Below are 25,218 nucleotides of genomic sequence, written 5' to 3' on the forward strand. Positions count from 1 at the left end.
CAGCCTTGATTTTAGTCAGGGTTGCCCTGAACCTCAATTTGTTGGAAGGCGAAAATTTTCAACTTGCCGAATGCATGCAGCTTCGAATTTTACCGAATGATGAATTATGAGCCTATACACATATTTGCATTTAATCAGGAGACCTTAAAGCATCACTATTTAAAAAAAAATAATAATAATACATGAAAGTTTTGTAATAAAAAGCAATAAAAAATGAAATTTTTTTGCTACTGTCTCCAAGTTTGTCGAATTGTCAGTTAAGATTAGCCAAAAAAGGAATATTTAGGAGGTCACAGTGACCTCCCATTGGAGCACCATCGATTACAGGCGTATGTCAATTCTAACTTGGTAATACAGACGAATTCTGGTTTTATAAAGAAGCTGAAGGGACCAATGTGAAGATTTTGCTAGCGAAATTTCGTTGTCTCGAAATTACAGTGACCCTATGCTAATAAATTTCGGTATCTCAGGAGTTTTCGTTGCAACAGAATTTTTGTTACAACGATGTTCCCTAAAAGGGGATTTAACTGTATTTAGGGTGGACCGAAAAAAGGATATTTTCGAGAAGCAACTTCTATCCTATTCCTATTCAGAGTCATAACTAACTACAACTGTATTTATGTCGAGGACTGCATACTAAGTGCCTTGCCTCCATTATTTTATATACCGATAGATGGCAGCACCATCACCGCATCGAACAGTTAATGAGAATTTAGAACTAGTCCAAGAGCTAATAGCTACCTGGTGCTAGCACCCCCAGAGGTATCGTTTCACTTGGAGGACATTGAGACCACGAGCATATTTAACGTCGCCCAGTCCCCTTTAATGACGACGGTGGGTCTTCGACCATCGAGGTTCGAACTCAGGACCCTCCGGCCCCGAATCCGACACTCTACCGATCGGGCTAATGCTGAGATTGAGAAGTTAAAAAAAATCTGCCGTCAAATAGCGCTGTTAGGGCCGTGGTAGCCTGATCGGTAGGGCATTGGACTCGGGGCCGGAGGGGCTCGGGTTCGATCCCCGCTGGTCGAAGACCCACCGTCGTCATTAAAGGGGACTGGGCGACGTTAAATATGCTCGTGGTCTCAATGTCCTCCAAGTGAAACGATACCTCTGGGGGTGCTAGTACCAGGTAGCTATTAGCTCTTGGACTAGTTCTAAATTCTCATTAACTGTTCGATCCGGTGATGGTGCTGCCATCTATCGGTATATAAAATAATGGAGGCAAGGCACTAGTATGCAGACCTCGACATAAATACAGTTGTAGTCAGTTGTGACTCTTGAATAGAAATAGAAATAGAATAGAAAATAGCGCTGTTTGCGGCCAATATAAGAAGCTCTTTAGTTTCCTCCGTAGACTACGGTTTCCTCACTATCGATGACATTCTTACAAATTCCTGCGCCGGGTTGCCAAACGCTTGCTTTCCGAATGTAACCAAAATAAAGTCATTGTTGTTGAGTGATGCGTAAATTAATTTTTGGTGCTTAAAAAAAGTGTTGCTGATCGAAACTACTTTGATGTTTTCATTTTGCGTTCCTTATGTAAAAAAAAACCGTTGATTTCTTCTTGTGTGAATCGGTTGTGTTGTAAAGGCGTTGATTTTTCAAAAAATAGAAGAAAAAAAAACTTCATTTTATAGAACAAAAAGTCAGAAAATTAATTTGAAAGTGAAATTTACTATTTTATATGTGGTTAAGGTTTTATAAAGCTTTGAACAGTATGTTTCATTAGGTAATTAAATATAAAAATATCGAAAAAATCGCTCTTTTAACAAAATTTTTTTGAATGAATGAAGCAAACCATTTGAATGAACATAATCAATCATGTTTTATGGTTTTTGTAGTTTTATTCATGCATGAGTGCGACACATATTGAACATATTTGGCATATGGGCAGTTCCATGATAAGGTCAACCAGATAATAAAAATTTCTAAACAAATAAGGTGTCATTTTAAAGGTAAAGATGAAATGCCTGTCTAAAATTTGATCACTTCAGTTATAAATAAGTTACAGGAGGTTAAACTAAGGTCAACATCTTGAGTATTATTTTCAAACCGTATTTGGTGACTCTTGAAGAAATTCTGTTTTTTCCAAAAAATATATTTATACTAATATTATGAATTGAGATGAATAACCATTTAAAGATACAATGTGTTGCTGGGGATGTTGCAAAAATGTGTCAAAATATAATTTATTTTGATTTGTAAAAGAATCCCTCTGGGGTACATTAAGTGTTTTATGTCCTACATCAAAATGTGCAGTTAATTATGCTGAGCCAATAATTTTAAAGCTAGAGCTACATACATGTATTTTTGGGTACAAAGTGAGATTTTCAATCTCAATGATGTAACCTGTTTTCTTTTTGTAACAAGTGAATATTTTTTACTAAAATCTTAAGTATCGGACGTAAAATTGTTTTTATGTCCGACACTGTTAATATTCCTTTAAACAACGTATGTTTTCAACTGTGTTTCTCCTTTTTTGGCCTTTAATTTCGAAGTTAAAGTGAAACATGCATAAAAAACAACTTAGTGAATTTACTGTATAATACATTTAGGGTTGCTAGCAGTAAGTAGGACCCCTTTTGAGAAAAGGTGTGTTGAATGAACGTAATACAGTTGATCAAGATCAATTTTGGCAAATTTGCCAAAACTGTGAGTGGTAAAAGCAATTGGAAACACTAAATGACTACGTCTATGTAAAGTTGGCTAAGGAAGAATCATTATCAACATTCAACCCATATAAATCTTGATGGTTTTCTATCAGGTAAGTTTCACAAATAACTAATCGCCAGCTTTTGTAGCTGAACTATGTCATCATAGTTGTCTTCTTTTCCACTGATACAAATATTACGTCAAAGTTGCTTTTGATTTTCAAACCCTCCCTGTTATGGGGGGAACTACTTACCACATAGTGTGGGGACCTCTTATAGCGAAAATTTTACAGGATAAGTGGGGCTCGTAGAGGGAGTAAACGGGTGAAGTAGAGGAGGAGTCCCACCTCCTCTAAAAGTTTAGAACAATATTTTATTCAAAAATTCTGATTGCAGTATGCACTGTAAGTTAAACTGTGTACATGAATGCTTAATGATCATAAAAAAAATATATGCTAACCGGGAAACTCTTTGAAAAATGCTGCTCTAAACTCTCAAACAAATATTTTTCAGATTTTTTTTTACTACGTTCTCTCACCTAGAAAAAAAAATTCCACGTAACCCAAATATATGCAAAACTAATCACTGTGATTAACCATGTCAGTTGGTTTATTCATTTAGAGAGCGATATTAAAAGTAGGAGCCAAACATGTACAAAACAACGCAATACATTTATTTAAAACCAACTAATTAATTTAAACATTTGGAAAACGACTGTAGGTGCATCACTTTTGCGTGCGGTTCACAGTTACATCTAACATCCCCCCTTTTAAGATAATAAGTTATTTGAAATTTTAAGTACAAAAGCAAAATAAGATTGAGTTACATAATCTTTTAAATAAGCAGGACCGAGACCCACGTGATAACCAGGCCAGACAACTCCCCTCCCCCCCGCTTCGTTACGCCACCAGTAGTCGATCTTTGAACTTGGCGCGAAACTTAAAAACAGTGCAGTTTACCAGTAGTGTTGCTTGCTCTGGTTGATATAGATGAAATAGGAAATATGTAACTTCGGATGCACATTTTTGAATACAATTCTGTTGGATTTATCTCTTCCTTCCCACGTACCGGAATGTAGAGGCAATTAAAAAATATATGTATAATATAAGTCTTAAGTGTCTGCTGAATGAAAAGTGAGTCAGCGAGTTCCGCTGCCGAACAACCTGCATGTAAAGCAAAAAGTTGGACGCCTCATAGAATAAATTTTAAAGTTCGGAGGTAAGTACTCTTTTCTCAGATAAACAAATTTACATTTTATGCAGTTAAGATTTCTTAAGTTTTCCTCCATTACACAAACAATTGTCAGTTTCCTTTCCGATATCTTTGTCTGTAATTTGTAATTTCAGCATACTGCTTTAATATTTGAAACGGTTAACTTGCAACTTTTTATTTCTTTATTTTTTCAACTTTGAACACGCATTTATTCGAAATGGATTTTCCAAACTAACAATATACATATGTCAAAATTTTCTGCGAATATACTTGTTGCTATCAGAAGCGTAACTTGGTGTTGATATTCAGTAAAAATGTAAACAAGTTTATTGAAACAGGCTTTTAACTGAACTAATCTTATATTTTCGGTTTCGATTAAATTGTTTTATACGCTAGCATGTGTTATTTTGACCAAAAAACATTCCTTGATGGGTTTCCGTAGTTCTGAGATAAAAGATTAGATTTGAACGCCGGAGGTCGTGGGTTCGATACTTAAACATTTCCCCCCAACTACGCCCCTGCAATGTTATTCAAACAAGCTGGTTCTGTGCGTAAATTAAAAAATATATATATGGTTTTTTTTTCACTGTTGTCTTTAGGTTTTATGATATTTATGCACACATTGTGGTTAAGTTAACGGTATTCATAATTTCTGGGCTTGCGAAAGATTAATTTTGAGCAGTGGATACACAACGTGTTTTTGCCAAATGCTCTATGCTTGTTTGTTTATGCTTAAAAAGGGCAAAATGTCTTGAACTACATATTTTTTGAACTCCTTGGGTTTTCTGTTAATAAGCTTTCAGGAACTCTGAAACTGTAACATAAATTGAATTAAAGGGCTGTCTATAAAGTATGTTACAAACTTTTGAACAAATCCCCCCCTCCTCCTTGTTACATGTAACGCTGTTCAACATGAGCATATTGTTATAAACAACGCGTGATGTCACACTTCTTGTTATCCCCTCCCTTCCCTCTGTCACAAAACTGTCACATTGATTTCCTAAAAGAGCATACTTAGCAAAATGTTGATCTAAATTTAACATATATGAGGTTTTAAGTATTAAAGAAAGTTGCTAAAATGGTCATTCTATGAAAAGTTTTTTGAAAAATATTACTTTGTCATCAATTAATGCTTTTTAAAATAATTTTTCAAAAGCCTAAAATGATGAACAATTAAAGCCCCCCCCCCCCCACACACACACACAAGAATCATTAGCAGCAAAAAAAGCTAAAAATGGGAAAGTAGCCGAATTCCAAAAAAAAAAAAAAAGGCTGTTTAGATATTGAATACATTTTTTGATATACAACATACAGTATTCATGATGTATCATTCATTCTTTAATTAACGTTTTTCAAGTTGAATTCCTGTGTAATTTTTCGAGAGTGCCCACCGAAGGGGGGGGGGGGTCGGAATCATAGTCTCATAGTAATGATAGCTTTTCAACGGCTATAGTTATAAATAACTGTGCCCTTAAAATTTTAAGGGAGATGGAGATGTTTTTTTTTTTTTTTTGAAGGTTTCATAATTGAAGGGGGTAGGGCACCGTCTACTTTGGGGATGGCACCCAAGCATTCACGTCTTTTTAAAAGCATAAATTTGCTCAGCTAAGTTAACATTAATAATCTGGTATTATGTACTTTAATTTGATGTTATGTCTTTGAAACATATTGCAGTCCTGTTTCCCGTTTACTTAAGTAAAAATGTTTATTTATTTTTTAAAATTTCATTTAATTCTTATTCAAATACAATAGTAATATTATTTTTTGTTTTGATGTAATTGTAAAATGAAAGTTCATTTATTTATTTGAATACTTCTTAAGACTTAATGTTTCAATACAATATACGAGTACTTAAAATGCGATTAGTTAAAAAACAATTTCTAATGAAAAATAAAACTGTGTTTATTTATCACTTTGTTTTAACATGATTGTAAAATAAAATCGTGTTTAGTTATTTGAATACTTTGTAAGACTATGAATTAAGCTCAGTGTATTTTTAATGTATGATTATCGGTTCCTTTTTATGTTTTCAAATGAAAAAGTAGAACTTGTAATGCTACTTGAATAACAGAAGACAATAATAAATAAACCAAATTGTTTTATTTAACCAAAATATTAATCGAAGTGCTCCCTTCCCAATATCATTGTGGATCGACAAACGATGACGTCATTTGCTAGTTGGATGGCCTTTTTATCTCGAAGGCCTCGGCAGGACGCCTTGATATTCATCCACTTCTGGTTCGAATACAGTTATCATTGTTCACAGTTGTTCTATTGCTGACATCAGTGTGAGTATCTCCATCGTCATTAAGGCTGCTGTTATTATCAGGAATTTCATTGATATTATCATTTGATGCGGAAATATTTTGATATGTTTGTTCTTTAAACTGCAAATTTACTTTCCTGATGTCTCTACGGTTTCTTCTTAACGTTTTACCATAACTGTTTTTAACTATATAGGATCTTGGAACAGATTTTAACTTATGTACTATTTGAGCTGGTTCCCAAGTCTTATTTGCGTAATTTCTTATTGTCACATTATCTCCTGCTTTGAGATCTTGTAACGAATGAGCATTTTTGTCGTAATAAAACTTCAGCTTATTCTGTCTGTGAACTAATTTTTCTCTTATATTACTGAAAAGCTCTGCGTTTAATAATTTACTGGTTATGGTTAACTTAGTTTTGAGCCTTCGGTTAAACATTTGAGCAGGAGAGAGATCTATACCTGCAATGGGGATATTTCGGTACTCCATTAAACCTACATGATAATCTTTGTTATCCTCCTTTGCTTTTCTGAATAAAGATTTGACTATTCCTACTCCTCTTTCCACCATACCATTACTAGGTGAATAGTGTGGACTTATGAAGACGTATTCAAAATCCCATTCTTTGGAAAATTGTTTGTATAAGTAGCTATTAAATGGAATGTTATCTGAGACTACTTTATCTGAAACACCGAATTTTGTGAAAACAGACTTCAGCTTGTCAATAACTTCATTTGCAGACTTATCATTAAGTTCACAAACTTCCAACCACTTTGAATAATAGTCAATCAAAACTAAGAAAGACTTGTTTCCAAAACTCATCAAATCAAAACCAACTTTTTCAAATGGTCTGTAAGAAATATCGTGAGGATGAAGTGGCTCTTTTAGTCTACCCTGTAGTTGTGGTACCTGTCTAGGAAGATGTACAACTGGAACAGCATCATCTTTTAAAACAATCTTGTATGGTTCATCAGGGAATTTACCATTTCCACTGAATACACTCTTAAATTGGTCAATAACCTGTTGTTTACTTTCAATTTTCAGTACGTCAACTCTTTCAATTAACATTAACTTACTACATGCATCTAATCCTAAAATAGGTTTTGACTCAAAATTCACAATGTAAAATTCTAGTTCAATGTCTCTAAGCTTATCTGTAGAGCATTTAAATAAAGCAATTCCTTCCGGAATAATTTTATGATTCCCATATGACAGTAGGGTAATGCTCGTTGGCTTAAGATCTTGTTTCCTTACTAGGCTTCTAATTTCCTTATAAGAAATTATATTGACATCAGATCCAGTATCAAGCTTAAAATTCATACTTAAACTTTTCTTATCATTTGACAAAATTACATTCTTATTCCATGAATTTGTCTCTTTTACTTTGGCGGAGTGTACTGAATCAATAAAAACACAAAGTTCGCTTTGTTGTTTAATCTCGTCAACTTTTCTTCCATGTGATTGGCAACCAATAGCAAAATGATTTTCCTTTTTACATTTGGCGCATTTCTTTCCATATGCCGGACACTGTCTCGCTTTATGACGTCTTCTGCATTTCTTGCAATCAAACTCAGCATTTTGTGACGATTTAACAGGCAAATTTTTCTTAGTAAACTTTTTCCGCTGGACGACATCCACGCTAGTTTCATTAAATATCGGTGCTTCAGCGCCTTTCATCAACCTTAAATGCTCTTGGCTCGTTTCTGCTGCGCGGACAAATTTAGCTGCTTTGATTAAAGTTAGGCTTGGCTCCCTTAACAATCTTTCTTTAAGTCCTTGGTTACGTATCCCAAGTACAATCCTGTCACGGATTAGTCCATCTGTTTGTTCTTCAAATTCACAAGTCGACGCTAAGGTTTTCAACTGAATTAAATAGTTATCGAATAACTGTCCCTCTTTTTGGCTGCAAGAAAAAAACTTGTAGCGTTCAAAAACTACGTTCTGCTTTGGCGAGCAATAGGCCTCAAATTTTGCAATAACATCTTCGAAATTATCACTTTTGGAAGAATCGCCGTCAAAATTGAACGTGTTAAATATTTCTAAGCCTTGATTTCCCAATAAATTCAACAAAATGGCGATTTTCGTTTTGTCGGATTTGGCGTCTTTTTCTGTCGCTACCAAATAATTTTCTAACTGTTGTTTCCACTTTTTCCATGATTCTTTTAAATTTCCTGATGAGAAATTAAGTTCTCCAGGAGCACGGAACGAATCCATTTTTAATTGTGGTTGATTACTTCTTAACAAAATTTATCCACTGTAGGATCTTCAATGTTTAATAATTTCCTTCGTGAAAATTAAACGCTCATTTAAAGAAAACCAAAACGTCTCTAATGGTTTTGCAATCCACTTACTATATTGGTTTTAACTCCTGACACCATGTCAGTTGGTTTATTCATTTAGAGAGCGATATTAAAAGTAGGAACCAAACATGTACAAAACAACGCAATACATTTATTTAAAACCAACTAATTAATTTAAACATTTGGAAAACGACTATACGTGCATCACTTTTGCGTGCGGTTCACAGTTACATCTAACATGTCATGATCAATGTTATTCTTTATAATATCATTTGAAAACTGAAATATGCTTCTTCAATCATAAGTATACTTTAGAAATAAACTGTTTTTAAAATTAAAATGCAAGCAAATTCACAGACTTTTAATAATTTTTAAGTGAACCATCAATTTTACTATTTGTGTGTCTATGCCCGACACCAACTCTTTAAATTTTTTAAATTTATACTTTAGGGATCTATTTTGAAAAACTGACATGATTTTTTATTCAGTGGGATGTATCAAGTATCTTTTAAATAAATTTAATCATTTTGGAACAGTTTATATTTGGTAAATGGAATTAAAACTGAGAAATTTTTCTTCATTTTTTACGACTGACACCATGGAATTGCCCATATATTAAAAGTATTGCAAAGCAAAAAGAAAAAAACAGCAAGCAAATGTGCAGAGGAATTAGCAGATGTAATTGTAAATATTTTCAATGCTTCTTATAACTCGGGGACAGTGCCAGAGGACTGGAAGCTGGCTAACATTACACTGCTCTTCAAGAAAGGGTCTAAAGGGAGTGCGAGAAATTATAGACCTGTGAGTCTAACTTCGGTGGTTTGCAAAATTTTTGAAACATTGATAAAAATTAAGATAGTAAATTTTTTAGAGACTAATAATCTATTGACTAGTTTTCAGTACGGTTTCAGGAAAGGTAAATCTTGTGCAACTAATTTATTACATTTCTATGACAAAGTTACAATGGCTTTGGACAATAAGAAGCTTGTAGATGTTGTTTACGTTGATTTTCAAAAAGCTTTCGATAAGGTACTGCATGTTGCTCTACTTAGCAAATTAGCTGATATAGGAATAGGAGGGAAAACTTTCATTTGAGTAAAAAACTGGCTGACCGGAAGGAAACAAAGGGTAGTTGTAAGGGGAAATTATTCTAATTGGAGTGAGGTTTTAAGCGGGGTTCCTCAAGGATCAGTGTTAGGGCCTGTTTTGTTCATTGTTTTTATGAACGATATTTATAAAAATATTTCTGGGAACATGAATTGTTTTGCTGATGATGTCAAAGTTATGGGGAGTGTAGAAAGTGAAGAACAAGCAAATCAGCTGCAAGGGGATCTAGATCGTATTATGAAGTGGGCTGATAAATGGGGTATGGCTGTTAATGTTGGGAAATGTCAAGTGCTACACTTAGGGCATGGAAATAAGTGTACAAGTTATTATTTGCAAGGTTCAGTCATTAGTTAGGCAGAAAAAGTTACTGATCTGGGGGTCTTAATAAGTCAGGATTTAAAGTTTAGCCAATACAGTGCAGCATAGCTAATAACAAAGCCAATAAAATGCTTGGGTTTATCAATAGATCTATTTCAAACAAATCTAAAGAAGTTCTTCTGCCCTTATATAGAAGTTTGGTAAGACCTCATTTGGAATATGCTGTTCAGTTTTTGTCTCCTTATCTTAAGAAAAATATTGATGTATTGGAAAGGGTTCAAAAGTGGGCTACAAGGCTAATAAATGGACTTTCTCATTTAGACTATGATTCCAGGCTTAGAAGGCTAAAAAAGTACAGTCTTGAGCAAAGAAGAGACCGAGGGGACATGATTCAGTTGTTTAAATTTATTAAAATGAAAGTAATACGGGGCTGAAGTTTAGCACTGAAAACAGGACAAGGGGTCATTATTTTAAGCTATTTAAATCTCAGACTAACATGAATATTGGGAAAAATTATTATTTTAGCAGGGTAGTGGAACCTTGGAACAGCTTACCGGAAGAGGTGGTAATGAGTATGGGAGTAGATAGTTTTAAGAGGGCCATTGATCTTCACTGGGGATTGTAAATTCACTAGGACCAGTCTAGCTAGGCCCAGAGCCTGTTGCTAGTTGTTACTATTGTATTTGTATTGTATTTTTGTATTTATTTTTAAAGCATAAAAAAATGTTTGCTATCCCCCCCCCCCCCTGCTTTAAAAGATTTTTCTGCTCCAAAACTTTGTTTTCCCTGCTATGAAAGTGGTTTGTTCTGTTAGAAAACTTGATTTCCCTGTTGCAAAAACTGCTATAAATCTGTCCAACTGAGTGTGACCCCTGATGGATTAATTTCGGATTCTTTTGAGCATTCTTATAACTGATTTATCAAAGGTCTTGATAGCTTTTAAAATTTGATGACCTAGTCTTCAGCAGAATTCTTATTCAAGAAAAGCTTGGCACATTACTGAAGTAAAATATTTCCATTACTCTGCGGGTTTTCAGCTATTTCTAAAACTAGAAATAAGGCATTCATTAATATAGTAGGGACTGATTGTGATCATAGTGTCCTGTAACCTTTAAAATTTTGTTGCTAAACCTGTGAATGGATAATAAGAAGATCTAGTGTTAGAAATAACATAGGATAAGTTTTGTAAGTGTCAAAACGAAAAACCCAAGTGTCACTTTAAGTAAACCAAATTGACGTGAGTTTATTTTTAAAAATATACAGTAAAACCTGTGAAGTTGACCATTAGGATGGGCCAAAAAAAGATAATTTTTAATAAGCAACTTCTAATAGCAAAAAAAAAAAGCTGTGTATGGCCATCCTAAACATGGGAAAAATAATAAAAGAAATTAATATTCATGTCTTCAGATCATGCATTGGCAGCAAAGTTTGAAAAAAAAGGTAAAAAATTGTCAATTTTTAAATATTGTTATAAAAATCCAAATGTTAAAATTTTTTGTTCTAATCCTGTTTAATTGCTTTCTTTTAATAGTATTTTAATAAATCTTTGAAAAGATTTATATTTCTTTACAGTTTTTAGTTCGCGCATAAGCCGCAAAGTTACGTGCCGTCACCCTAGTGGTGAGCACCTCGAAGCAATTTTTCGAAAATTTGATTTTGTTCTTTTTCTGTTTCAATTCTAAGAACATTTTACAAAGCAAATTATCATAACGTGGACAAACAAATTACCTTAACGTGGACGAGCAAATTCCAATAAAGTGGACAAGCAAATTACCATAAAGTAGATGAGCAAATTACCATAAAGTGGACGAGCAAATTACCATTTAAAGTCAGGGTTCGTACGAGTCATGGAAATCCTGGAAAGTCATGGAAAAAAATTAAACAGATTTCAGACCTGGAAAAGTCATGGAAAATTAATGTTTTCATTAAAAGTCATGGAAATTTATTTCTAGTCATGGAAAAATGTCTTGGGCAGAAAGAAAGTAACAGAAGTTAAAAGAACATTAGAAATCTTCAGTGATTTAACAGTATTGCACGTAACAGCTATTTACACTGGAAAACTGAACTGTCCCAAAAAACGAATCTGAGTTTTGGAATCCTATTGCATCTGCTTGTGTTACAGCCTTCCGCCTTTTTTGTAATGTGGTTTTACTGCTGGGATATCACTTATTTAGAGTTCACAATTATTTTCAGCGCATTTTATATTTTTTTAGAACTGGACTTGCACGATCTAGATTTTGCCACACCCTCTCAAAAAGTATAATAAAGTAAAGTAAAGTAAGTCTCAAAGTAAGTTCATTTCAACCACTCATAAAAAATCACTATTAAACTTGTCAGAGTTTGTTTTAATTTGTTGAAGGCTTTAGAAAATAAAGGTTTAATCAGGCGATAGAACAAAGAAATAGGGAATTCTAATACTTAAAAAAAATAAATTAACAGAAAAACGAGGCTTTACTTCAATGAATAAAAATACTGTCAAGTTACAGTATTTTCATTCATTGAAGTAAAGCCTCTAAGTTAAAGCCAATAAGATGCTTGGGTTTATCAATAGATCTATTTCAAACAAATCTAAAGTTCTTCTGCCCTTATGTAGAAGTTTGGTAAGACCTCATTTGGAGTATGCTGTTCAGTTTTGATCTCCTTATCATAAGAAAGATATTAATGTATTGGAAAGGGTACAAAGGCAGTCTACAAGGCTAATTAATGGACTTTCTCATTTAGACTATGATTCCAGGCTTAGAAGGCTAAAAATGTACAGTCTTGAGCAAAGAAGAGACTGAGGGGACATGATTCAGTTGTTTAAATTTATTAAAATGAAAGTAATACGGGGCTGAAGTTTAGCACTGAAAACAGGACAAGGGGTCATTGTTTTAAGCTATTTAAATCTCAGGCTAACACGGATATTAGGAAAAATTATTATAGCAGGGTAGTGGAACCTTGGAACAGCTTACCGGAAGAGGTGGTAATGAGCAAGGGAGTAGATAGTTTTAAGAGGGCCATTGATTTTCACTGGGGATTGTAAATTGACTAGGACCAGTCTAGCGGGGGCCAGAGCCTGTTGCTCGTCGTCACTTTTGTATTTGTACATAGATAATTAGATACACTGTTGACACCAAAGTGCAATATTTTTATGAAGTAAATTTATTTTTGAAAACTTTGTAATGACTCATTCAACCTTTGTCCCATTTATTAATATTCTGCCTCATTTACTGCTACAGTAAAATCTGTCTAAGTTGATCACAGGCACGGAATTTGCTTTTATCATATAAACCAACCTCTGTAAGTTGATCACCTGTTTAAGTTTACCACTAAAGTAGTGCACCGCAGGTGGTCAACTTACACAGGTTTTACTGTATCATGCTCTGTTTGTTAAATATTTATTAATTTTGAACATCTATATATTGCATTCACTATATTTTTACCTTACTTAAATTAAATAGGTAAATAAGAACAGTTATTAGTTTTTGTACTATGTGCTGATGTTTTTTCTGTCACAAGTAAATGTTTTGATAAGGTAGTGGCAGTCACATAATAGTTTTGCCATTACCCATTGCAGAAAAGTGGTAAAATAGTACTATTCTCTTTGTGTAACAAGATCATGAAAATTTTTATGAAGTCATGAAAAAGTCATGGAATTTTTTCATCCAAATAGAGTATGAACCCTGTAAAGTGGACGAGCAAATTACCGTAATGTGAACGAGCAAACTACCGTATGCGACGATAGGCGATCAAATGAACATAGCTAATTGGCGAGAAATTCATTATCCATTATTTGTAAATATACAAACAAAATGACCTTTTAATTTTCTACTACGTGCAAAGCCGTGCGGGTACCACTAGTTGTCAATAAATTGGCCAATATGACATCAATAGTGCACAGGGAATTCTGTTCCGATATTTTTTGAAAACAGTTTGCAATGAGTAAGAAATTGGTAGCAAATAAATATAGGAATAATAAGCTCCTTCTGATAGGAAACACCAATTTTTCTAAACTCGTGTGTGTGTGTGTTTCCATTGCCATTAAATATATGCTTGATTTAATGCTAGTTATTTGTTTATAATTTAACTAAATTACGGAGGGAGGGGGGGGAATATTTCATCTTTTCATAAATACATATTATTTTTTCATTTATTCTAATTTCATCTTTTCATAAATACAAATTATTTTTTCATTTACTCTAATTTCAGGTCTTAGTTCCTCTGCATTAGTCTTTGATCATTTTTATTGACTATGGCTTCCCAGTTTTTTAAAGTTGGAGATCTAGTGTGGGCTAAAATGAAAGGGTTTGCACCTTGGCCAGCCCAGATAGAGAAACCTCCAAGTGAAAGTAGGTCACCTTCAAAAACTAAACATCAAGAGTATGTATACTTCTTTGGATCTAAAAATTATGCTTGGATTCCGAAGAAGGATATTACTCCCCATTCTAAGAAGATGATCCAGGCTGCTAACTTGAAAAAGAAAACCAAGCAGGTTTGTATGACTTGAAATTAAAAAGTATAATAAAATTTTAATTTTTTCTGAAAGGCATTCTGATTATATAAGTGAACAAATATGATGCTCATTTGTCATTTTATTGTTATGGATTTTTGATAAAGCTAATGAGCTCCACAGAAATGTGCTGAATATTCAGTTTGCATTCCGTATATGCTGCCAAGTTAAAACCATGGGACAACAGTAATTCAAATTGTTATTTACTAATAGTATCACATTCAAAGTAATTTTAAAGGGAGAGGAAAACAGAGCTGTTATTAATTTTTTTGTAAATCTTGTACTACACAGCCACACAATTACTAACTCATTTACGTATAACTAACTTATTACTAACTCATTTAAATATGAAGCAGTAACCAAAAAAAAAAAAAACTCCATATTATTGTGTGTTAATAAATATGTAAAGTAAAATCAATTAACTGCAAATTTATTGGCAAAGTAAGTGTCCATTGCACTAACAAACAAAAAAGAAAGAAAAAAAGATTTGGCAATGTTTAATCATTTAATTTTGGTTTTTATAAAACCATTTGTCTGTTACTGAAGAGGTTAAGGTTGCAGAAAATCATATAAATTGTAATTTGTAATAATATTTTAAGCAACTAGGTTTTGGATTAGTAACATAAGGACTAGATTCTTTATTCATAACATAAACATGTTAAACCAGTTACCTCGCCAAAGATTTCAACATGTGCACCTAGACATTGTTGGACCCTTTCCACCGTCTGATGGCTACCAGTACTTGCTCATCTGTATCGATAGATATACAAGATGGCCTGAAGCTATCCCTATAGTCGACATGAATGCAGTCACTGTCGCAAATGCATTTCTTTTACATTGGATAGCCAGATTCGGAGTGCCCTCTATGGTGACAACCGATCAAGGCCGGCAGTTCCAGAGCAACCTGTTCTCTGTACTTAACAAGGTCTTGGGAGTTCAACAGACTCGCACATCACTGTACCACCCTTCTGGGAACGGGTTGGTTGAGCGCTTCCACAGAACCCTGAAACAAGGGCTCCACTGCCATAAAGACAAATGGACTCATGCTCTACCCCTGGTTCTATTAGGAATTCAAGCGACAATCAAGGAAGATCTGCAGTGCACCTGCGCAGAACTGGTTTATGGTGTTCCTCTCTGATTACCAGCAGAATACTTAGAATAACCAACAATTAATATTCAACTCCACGATTTTTTACAACAGTTTCGTCAATCCATGCAGTCGGGAAAATCTACTCCTACTGCTTCCCACAACAAAAGATCAATATTTATTCATCCATCTTTAAGTAAAGCCACCCACATATTTGTTCTTGTTGGCGGTGTTAAAAAATCTCTTCAACCTCCATATAATGGACCCTACTTGGTAATGCAATGTACAGACGACCATCACCCTAAATATCAATGGTAAACCTTCCATAATCAATATCGACCAACTCAAGCCTGCCTTTCTGCTCAACCACGAACCAGACCGTCCACATCCACCACCAGATCCAGCTCATCAGTCTGTACAACCCTCCCAGTAACCTGAAGCACATGTTGCAATAACTCATTCTGAACGACGAGTGAGGTTCAACCCAAGGCACTTGGGGGGGGGGGGGGGGAGGGGAGTACTGTGGTGGACACAACAATATAAACTTTAACTTTCTGTTAAAAAAAACAAACTTTCACTTCCACCAAGAAATAAGAACTTTAACTTGCACCAGAAATACTAACTTTCACTTCCACTCAGCAATGCGGCTGAAAAACAGCCGCCATTGATGTGTCAGTAGCAGTTCCTCTCCACATGTGTTAACTTGTGTCGTGTCACTGTGCTCGTGCAGAGTGGCTGGTTGAATAGTTATGTTCACGTTTACTATTTTAATTGTTTTTTAACGTTTTAGCATTTACCAGTTATTAATAAATGTTTTAATGTTTAACCAAGAATGTTCGTCATCTTTTGAGATAGTGTTGCCCAACAGAAAGGGCTCTACACGCAACCATCTAATTGATAAGTAAAGTCACACCCAAAGAAGTGACTAAAGTGGCGACCGGTGGGAAACAATCACCGGTCGTCATAATTTGTTTCGACCGGATTTGATTTGTCGCCAATTTATTGAAACATTAACTTTTTTTTTAACAATTTTCTCAAACTATCAGTGTTATTTTCCTCTAGTCGCTTGTAAGGCAGAGAACGTTAAAAAGGGAAAGACTATCACACAGCACATAAAAAATGAACACAAAGCAAACATTTCTTGAAGCAATGAGTAATAATTTTAATTTGTACATTTTTTAAATGATGGAGGAATAAAAGGCTCACTGGACAAAAAAGAGGCCCCTTTCATTGTCCCTTAGATTTCAAAGTTATGAAACACCAGAAGAAAAGTCTAGTCTTGTGTGTTCTCCAATGGCAGAAAGCAGAAACTCCTTATACGTTTATTTTCCTAGTATTGTTAATTGGCAAGCACAGCTATTTTCCATTGATCATTACTGGTTTCGGTTTATGTTATTCTGTTACTTTACTTTCAGAAAATTACCTGACAAGGCATTCGTAGCTATTACAAAAAATGATATCAACTGCACATCTGCAAATGGAAAAACTTGAGCGAAAACACAGACTAAAAGCATTAATCAGTATTTGCATGAGATCTGTTTCTTTATGTAACAAAAGCTTTTGTTCAAAATATCCAATGTTATGAGGAAAACATTTCAAAGTAAAAGTTTTTTGATATCCCGCCAAAATGTTCTTAGAATGCCAAGCTTTTGGGGGGAAAAAATTAAGTTTCTTACTTTATGGTGTATGAGGAGGAATAAGGGGGTTGTTGGGCTGCTTTTCTTCTTTTCATTGGCAATACTGCCTGGTATAGACGAGGGATCTGAAGGGGGTTGAGCATACATGGAAAGGCTGACGCAATATTATTTCTACTTATTGTTACAGGCACGATAGTGATTACAAGAACCACATGTCGTCGCCCTCCTGGGTGTTCGACAACCCCGGGGGAGGGGGAAAAGCAGTGAGGGGAGCCGTTTGCTAAAACATTCATAACTCGCCAACTATTTCAGATAAAACATAGTGAAAAAAATTGGCAATCGACGCAACAAAAACAAGGGCTTTTTAAAAGCTAAATATGATTATGGTTCTATCTTTATTGGTTTCTGAGTAAAATTCCATTTTTGGCAAACAAGCAAAAATTTTGAATAAAATACGCATTTTTTTTAAACATTTTATTTCAAGGATAAAAATTATTTAATTGTAGGACAGATAAAATTTGAAACATCATTATCCAGTTTGTTTAAAATTACTTAATTATTATCAAAGCGTCAAAAAGCGAAATAAAAGCAAGCTCCGAAAGCATTCGCAGTAATTCATGAAAATAACAAGCTTGCGAAATGTACCTTGAAGACTCGACTTAAACCGAAGTAAATTTTGTGGCTCTCTTGTTTTGGGGGGGTGGGGGCGCTAGAATATCAAAACAATGTCCTAATTAAGTAATTATTTAACGCATTATAACTGCTTAGTATAGGTCACAATGGCACTTTTTTTTAATTAACACCTGCAAGTACGAAGTAATTACAGAAATGGGGCCTTTTTTTTCATTACATTTAAAGAATTTCGGAAAGATAATTCACTTTCTTACAAAGCCTGCAAATGGTGTAACTATTTTGAATTATTTATAGAAATTCTTTTAGACTGCTAGATCTGAGAGAGTTAGAGCAGAGAGTGATGTAAATAGAATCATACTTTTCCTTTTACAACGATGCAAGGGGATGTATATTTTAGCAGATATTGCCCGTTAACCTCAAGAGTTAAAGGTAAACTTCCGTCAAAGATTTCTTTTTGTAAGGAGAAAAGTAGAAAAATTTAATATTGTTTGCCTCGGGTCTTGTTTTGGAGCAGTGCTAAATTAGCTCTTCTAAAGTGCATATCTAAGGTCTTATTGGAATTCATCGAATGAAAGTGCAATGCACAACCAGTGTTCATTGTATCATTTTAAATCTGGCATTTTTGACTCCAACAAGAATTTTGAGATAAATTCCAAGATCCTACTGGTGAGGTTGAAAAGTTTCTTCATTGAGAATTGAGCAGAAAGTGATGTCTAACTTATTACTAAGTTCATAAATGATCGTGACAACTCTTATGATGATTTTACACCTGAGTAAAGAAACATAGTGAGTGAGGCTATTGTCACATAAGCAGCATCAAAATTTCAGTAGAACGTTAAAGAAAATCCGAATAGTCTCTATCCAGAGAAGTCCTGCAATGACAATGTCTTCAATAGTGACTGCAAAACAGCAAAAGCAAAAAAAAAAAAAATAGAGAAAAAAAAACACTGGGAAACATTTGCTCAAAAGTGATGTTAGTAAATCTGAAATACATTCCTATACAATAAGTCCTACGCTAGGTTAAGCTCATCAGAATGATTTACTGAAGAAAAGCGCAAGATCCGATTTTGTGAATGTAATTGAAAATGAAACTCCATGTCTCAAAACTCTGGAAGAAGTACCCTATTTGAAGAACAAAGTTCAAATTATTGATGAAATGACTTTGGTTTATAATGTCCCAAACACTACTATCAATTGTAGTAAAGATTTGGGAGATCTCCAAATAAAAAAAAAATAGTATTTTCTCACCAATAGTCAAAACTATGCAAGTGGACCTTCTACACGGTCCATATAGCAATGGCGCTTCATAACTTAAAAACCAGAAGTTCAGGAAAGTCTCCTTTGCTCATAAAAATTCATAAAGTACCAAACTAGTACGTAGCCATTCCTGAAAATTAAAGGAATCTTTTAAAGTACATTTCAAATAACTTATCCGTTCCTGCAGGCAAACAGTTTTGGTGTCTGGTAGCTTTGAAAATGAAAATGAATATTATTTAAAATATGAGAGTCAAGTAATGAATTTCTTTGAAATACTCAAGTCGAACCAGAACAAAGCACTCAACAGAATCTGTTTTCCTGCTTATGATTCAGTGCAAAATGGATAAAAAAAGTAACTAATGGAGTTTATAGACACTGATGACTTTGCATTGGCAATATCATACTGGTCTTTGTTAAAGGGCAGAGGTTGCCATTTCACGTGCTTTGTCGTTGGTATTAGAGAGCTTTAGGATGGCACAGCTTCAGAAGCAGCTATAGAAAAAATGTCTAAAAGTTTACAAGCTTTTCACACGTTTTCCGCCTGCGGTTCAGCAAGTAAAATAGGAATAAAAAAAGTATTCTTTCACTTTAAAAAAGTCAGAAACTGCTTTATGTACACTAGAGTTATTTTTTTGACAAAATATCTGAGAACTTCCAAATTTCAACTATCAGAAGCTGTATTTTAAAAAATCATCAAGAAAAGGGTATTTCCTGTGACAGCAACCATTATATTAATTTCTTGTCATTTCCATCAGAAATAAATAATATCAGCTCTCTACCATGCTCCTGCAATTCTTTCCGGCAACATGCTAAGAAGTATAATTGAACTGTACTATTGGATCAATCAGTGGCGCACCCAGGATTTTTTCCTGGGAGGGGCTAGAAGTTTCGTAAGGAACTCCCATTCGTAAAATAAGGGGCATATATCAAGAATGCCCCCCCCCCTTTGATGCGCCTTTTTTTGTGTAGTTTAAAATTTTTGTTGAATTTTACAAACTTTAAACGAGCAAAATAGTTTTATTTCCTCTTCTCAGAACTTTTTTTTATCCATCTGACTACAAAATTATTTTAAATTTTTTAATGGTAATAAGACACGCAGTAACCTTATCACTCTCAAACTAAGAAAAAAATTTAATAAAGAAAACTGCAATAATGTTATCTAGAAAAAGAAATGGTGTGTTCTACAGTTGTGAAAAGCATTTTTTTTCTTGTTTTTTTTAAATTAAATATCTCTTTTAATTAAATTTTCTAAGTTCCGTACTTTTCCCCCAAATTGAAATCAATTTTAGGTAAACTTTGATGAGTTTAGGGGGTTCTCCTGGAAATTTTCCGAAATTGAAGCTTTAAAAACGCAATTTTAGGCTGTCTTTGGTGATATTGAGGAAATGGAAAAGATTTTGGGGTTCTTTCCAGAAATTTTTCAACGCTGAATTCTAAAAAGCGTAAGGCTGTCTTTGGAGACATAAGAGGGAACAATAAGGGATCTGCTCTGAATTTGTTAAAATCGGTTTTCTTTAATAAGACAAACATAGAGCGACATCAAGAATCCGACCGCTCGTTGGCGGGAAATTTTCACCATTGAACTGTGACTTTATTTTACCGAAATTTACGACTTAGGGCTTCTTTTGGAACGAGGATGCAGGATATTCGGGGTTTTCTCCCGAAATCTTTTTTGCCGTTTTTGGGGAGGAAGAGTGTTGGTCTAACTAAAAAGCAGTGGAAATGCGGAGAACAGAATTTTAATTCATTCGAGGCAACGTTTCATGGGGGGGGGGGGTTCCCCCATTGCCTAACCCCGGAAAATTTCGGGATTGAAGTTTTAAAAACGCACGTTTAGTATATCTTTGAGAGCGACAGTATTGGGGGATATTTAGGGATCTCGTTCAGATTTTTTTCGAATTTTAAATCTTAAAGATGCAATTTTGGGACATCGTTGGTAGTAACGTTAGGAAATGAATTTGATTATCCACTAATAATTTTTTTTTTAAATTGAAGTCCTAAAAATGCATTTTAAGCTATCTTTGTTAAGGGTACAAAAAGGGCCAGGATTCAGGGGCTCTGCAGTGTAAAAACAATTCAGAAACATTCCTGGAAGATAATAGACAGCTGATGTGCCCAATTTCTGCCACTAACATGTCTTGCAAAAATCGGGAAAGTTTTTCATTAAAATTCAGAAACCTTCCAAAAGTTCTCCCGAAAAATTTAGAAATCTTCCTGTCTCAAGCCAGTTGTGTCTCTGGAACTTCTGAATAACCTTAGGTTGGATAATATAACAACTTGGCACCTTCCTGATTTATTAAGGCAGTTCCAAATGCAATATTGCAACCATGGCCGAAGCTGAGCCAGAATTGCAAACATCAAGCATTTCACTTACTTGCAATTTGTGCAAAACTACCTTGTCCAAAGACTTATTCTCTCCCTTTGGAAGCTTAATCAGTCTGGATGAGCCGTAATCGTTCTGAAGTCGATATGTCTTGTAAATACTCTCAGTTATTTTTTAAACTGGGAGCTAAGATTTTCTTTTTCAAGAGAGAGAATTCGTGCAACTTGTTTGTGCAATCTGCATTCGTGCAACTTGTAGCAATTCAGGAAACTTTTTGGCAATGATACTTGATATTTCCAGGAAGTGGATAAAAACCATTGAAATCCCGAAACATTGGAAGGAATAAATCAGTAACATTTCTGAATTTTTTTACAGTTTGTTTCTGCCCTAAAACTTTTTTCCAGAAAATTTTTAGAATCACAACTTTATATGTTGAGACATGAGGAAGACTTCCTAGAGCTGTGTTTTGCAATGCAAAAGACAATCGAGACCGTGTCACGCGTTCCTCTTAGGCCTTGACCATGATAAAACTTTTAGAATGAGTGTTTTTCCTTGATTTTTTTTTTTTTTTTTTTTTTGAAATTATAGGACTAAAAATGCACTTTGAGGATTATGTTTAGTGATAAGGTTTGAATTCCACAGAAATTTTCAGATATTGAAACTCTAAAAACGCAATTTTAAGCTGTCTTTTGTCATTTTTGTCATACCCGGGGAAGGGGTGGAAGGTTCAGGATTTCTCTCTCCTAAAAACACATTACAAAGCTATCTTTTGGGATCTTTAGAAAGGGGAAGCTGGAGATTCCCTGCAGGTAGTAGTTTTGAAACAGAATTCGAAAAAGAGCCATTTCAGGCCATGTTTGGCCAAGTTAGGGAAAAAAGCGAGTGAGTGGATCTAATACTAATATATATTTTTTTTAAATTGAAATACTATAACAGTTATTTAAGGTTATCTGGTAAAATTAGGAAGGGGTGGAGATCGGGGACCCATTTCTAGAAATTTTCCGAAATTAAAGGCCAAAAAACGATATTTTATGTGTTTTCTTTGATCTAGTCAAGGGGCTGAAGACCCTTTTTAAATTCCTTTTGGTTTCTGGGAGGGGCTTAAGCCCCTTAGCCCCCTCTGTTGGTGCGCCACTGGGATCAATTCCTCTGTACCTCATGGGCGGATTTATGGGGGGGCGGAGGGGGACAATGCCCCACCAGTTTTGGGAGGACTTTATGTAGTAACAACACATCTTCCAAAAGTTAAAAAAAATATATTATTTTTTCTTTTTTGAATAGTTCAGAAGGGCATGGGTAGATTTATAGGGGGGGGGGAATATGGGGCAATACCCCCTCCCCCAGTTTTGGGAGGACTTTATATAGTAACAACACATCTTCCAAAATCTTAAAACAAAAATATCATTACTTTTTCTTTTTTGAATAGTTTAATGAAAATGAAAAGAAAAGCGAATGTCCTTTTCAGATGGAAGAAAAGAAAAGGAAAAAAAAAACGAACATTAAATACAAATAGTACATCTGTCACTGGGGTGCTGAAAATGTGTCTAAATTCACTATTTTGGACTAATATAGGCTAAAATGTATGAAAATATAGGCTAAACGAGCTATACATTAAACTGCAACACTTAAAATAATTGACGATTATTTTAACAAATTAGAACCTAAAGCAAAGGGGAAAAAACTCCCCTTCTCCCCATTTGCGCTAACAGAACGAGCTACTCTTTATGATTTGTGTCCACATTTCAAGTATATTTGTGCATAATATTTATGTTCTTGGTAGATTAATTGGCCTTTTGGAGAAATTCTAAAAAACAGTTTTTTTCCCTTCTCTCTCTCTTTTTTTTAAGAGAGCGAGAGAGAGAGAAAAAAAATAAATACTATCGCAAACTGAATAAATTTCAGTCATCTGAGTGTTCTGATTAAATGAATCTTTTTACTTAGAGGGAGAGTACAATTTTACTTACTTTATAAATGCTGGTTTAAAAGTAAGGTAAGTCATAATCATCTAAGTCTAAATGAGTCAGTCCTTGTCAACATTGAAATTTAAATAATTTAGTCATCAAAAGTTTTGGAAAAATTTGCTGAAATTTTATAAAAGTCTATAAAAACCTAACAAAGACTGGTAAAATCATAAAAATCCTTTAAACATAAAAACTGAGGAATTTTCGTAAAAATTACAAAAAAATCAAACAAAAATTTGCAGGTAAGAGTGAATTACAAACAGGGCCAAATTTGCCTTCAAGATAAACAAGCTATTGCTTAGGGCCCCTGCTTTGAAGTGTGACCCTAACTCCCAAAAAAAAATTCACAATTCGTTCCTTAAAAAATAGAAATTGCTTGAAAAAACTAATTTCATTTTTAAGTGCTTGAAAACTTTGAATATTTGGAGACGTATGGCTACAAACCTTAAATTTAAAAATTTCTAACAAATGGTAGAGGGGAAGGAATGCCAAAATATATCAAATTCAGCTCTTTGCCACATCCTGTATTAAAAATGTAAAAATCGTGGTTCTTACGTTTGTAACATATTATATGAAATAAATTTTTGTGACTCACATGTTTCATATCTTGCTATTTATTCAATCCCGAATGCAGTATTTTGGAAATTCTTTTGTATTGATTCCTTTTATCGTACTTCTTCTGCATATTGTCTATCTATTTAGCACAGAAAAAAATACACTATCTCTACTCCTTTTTGTTTTCTGCCCCACTTGCAACTGAAGAAAAGTTGTCATGAGAAATCTATGGTTTCTTTTTTCTTTTAAATTTAAAACAGTATTTCTCACAAAGTTAGAACAGAACTGTAAAAATTTACCATCAAGTATTAAAATATCACACACTGGAAAGTACAAATGAATTGTGTTAAATAATTTTATTTATTCTAGAGTAATTGAAAATAATTAGATAAGTCTTTGAAAATCCTAAGCAAAGTGGACTCCACTTACTTCTACAGCATATTGTTAATCTGTTTAGCCAGGAAAAAAAATGATACACTACCTCTATTCCTTTTCATTTTCTGCACTATTTATAATTTAAAAAAGGTTGTTGTAATGAGAAATCTATAGTTTATTTTTTCTTTCAAACTTAAAATGGCTGTTTCTTACAAAGTTTGAACAATACTGTACAACTGTATAATCTAGCTATCAATTTCTACGTCTATCCAGTTAACCTTTTTAAGGCTTCATAATGCAGAAGTTCATATCCATTTTTAAAAATTTCCTCCGGGGGTGAAACACCCGGCCCTCTAAAATTGGAGATAATCTGTTTCCCACTTAAAAGGGAGCCCTGCGTCGCTCTCTCGATGCCAGCTCCCTCTCTTAAGGTCAATTCAGAAAGGACAGCATGAAAACACACATTAATGAAAACGACACACAAAAAAGTAAAGCATAGACTTATGCATCACAGGAAACAGACAAAAACATGGTAGTGAGGGGCAATAAAAATGTTGCTAAAAAAAAATCCTGCCCCCCCCCCCCCCCAGGAACTTAGTCCTAAATCCGCCTATGCTGTACCTTAGCAGAGCCTTTAGATGTACCCAAGTTTGGGTTTTATTTGAATGAAAATAAAACACTAAAGCCACACCTAATGATGCAGTAAGTTCTACCGGAAAGTTTTAATTCCATCATTCGCAGGCAAGAGCTATTCATCTGCCTGTAAATATTGTGCTTTTAAGTCTAAAGCAAAAACCCATAAATTACAAAATACTCGGAAGACAACAATTCAATAGTGCAATTACAAGTAAACTAAAAAGGGCTAATTAATACTAAGTTTTTTAGTATTAAATATCAAAAATTCAACTTTCAGAATTTCTGATATATTAACACTAAAAACTTTAGTCACTTTATGTATGCATATTGATATTCTATGATTATTTTTATTACGCATTATTTTACTAATTTTATTTAATTTGTGATTTTTTTTTTAGGAATCTAGTTTA

General features: G+C 34.1%; 1 protein-coding gene across 8 annotated transcripts in view; it reads left to right on the plus strand.

The window, feature by feature from the left end:
- The first annotated feature begins 1,441 nt into the window (after window positions 1-1,441).
- LOC129220044 (cytokine-like nuclear factor N-PAC) overlaps window positions 1,442-25,218 on the plus strand; it is a 43,631-nt gene continuing 19,854 nt past the window's right edge. Inside the window, exons 1-4 of one of the 8 annotated variants that reach the window (XM_054854378.1) lie at window positions 1,442-1,732; window positions 10,670-11,295; window positions 13,508-13,604; window positions 14,044-14,326. In XM_054854378.1, the coding sequence (XP_054710353.1) occupies window positions 14,087-14,326 (240 nt within the window). In that variant the 5' untranslated portion in view covers window positions 1,442-1,732; window positions 10,670-11,295; window positions 13,508-13,604; window positions 14,044-14,086. Of the gene's footprint in view, window positions 1,733-1,881; window positions 1,959-10,669; window positions 11,296-13,507; window positions 13,605-14,043; window positions 14,327-25,218 lie in introns of those variants that run through there. The other 7 variants (XM_054854376.1, XM_054854380.1, XM_054854381.1 and 4 more) reach the window with 7 other exon arrangements.

This window comes from Uloborus diversus, chromosome 4 (assembly GCF_026930045.1).
Source record: "Uloborus diversus isolate 005 chromosome 4, Udiv.v.3.1, whole genome shotgun sequence".
Lineage (NCBI taxonomy): Eukaryota > Metazoa > Arthropoda > Arachnida > Araneae > Uloboridae > Uloborus > Uloborus diversus.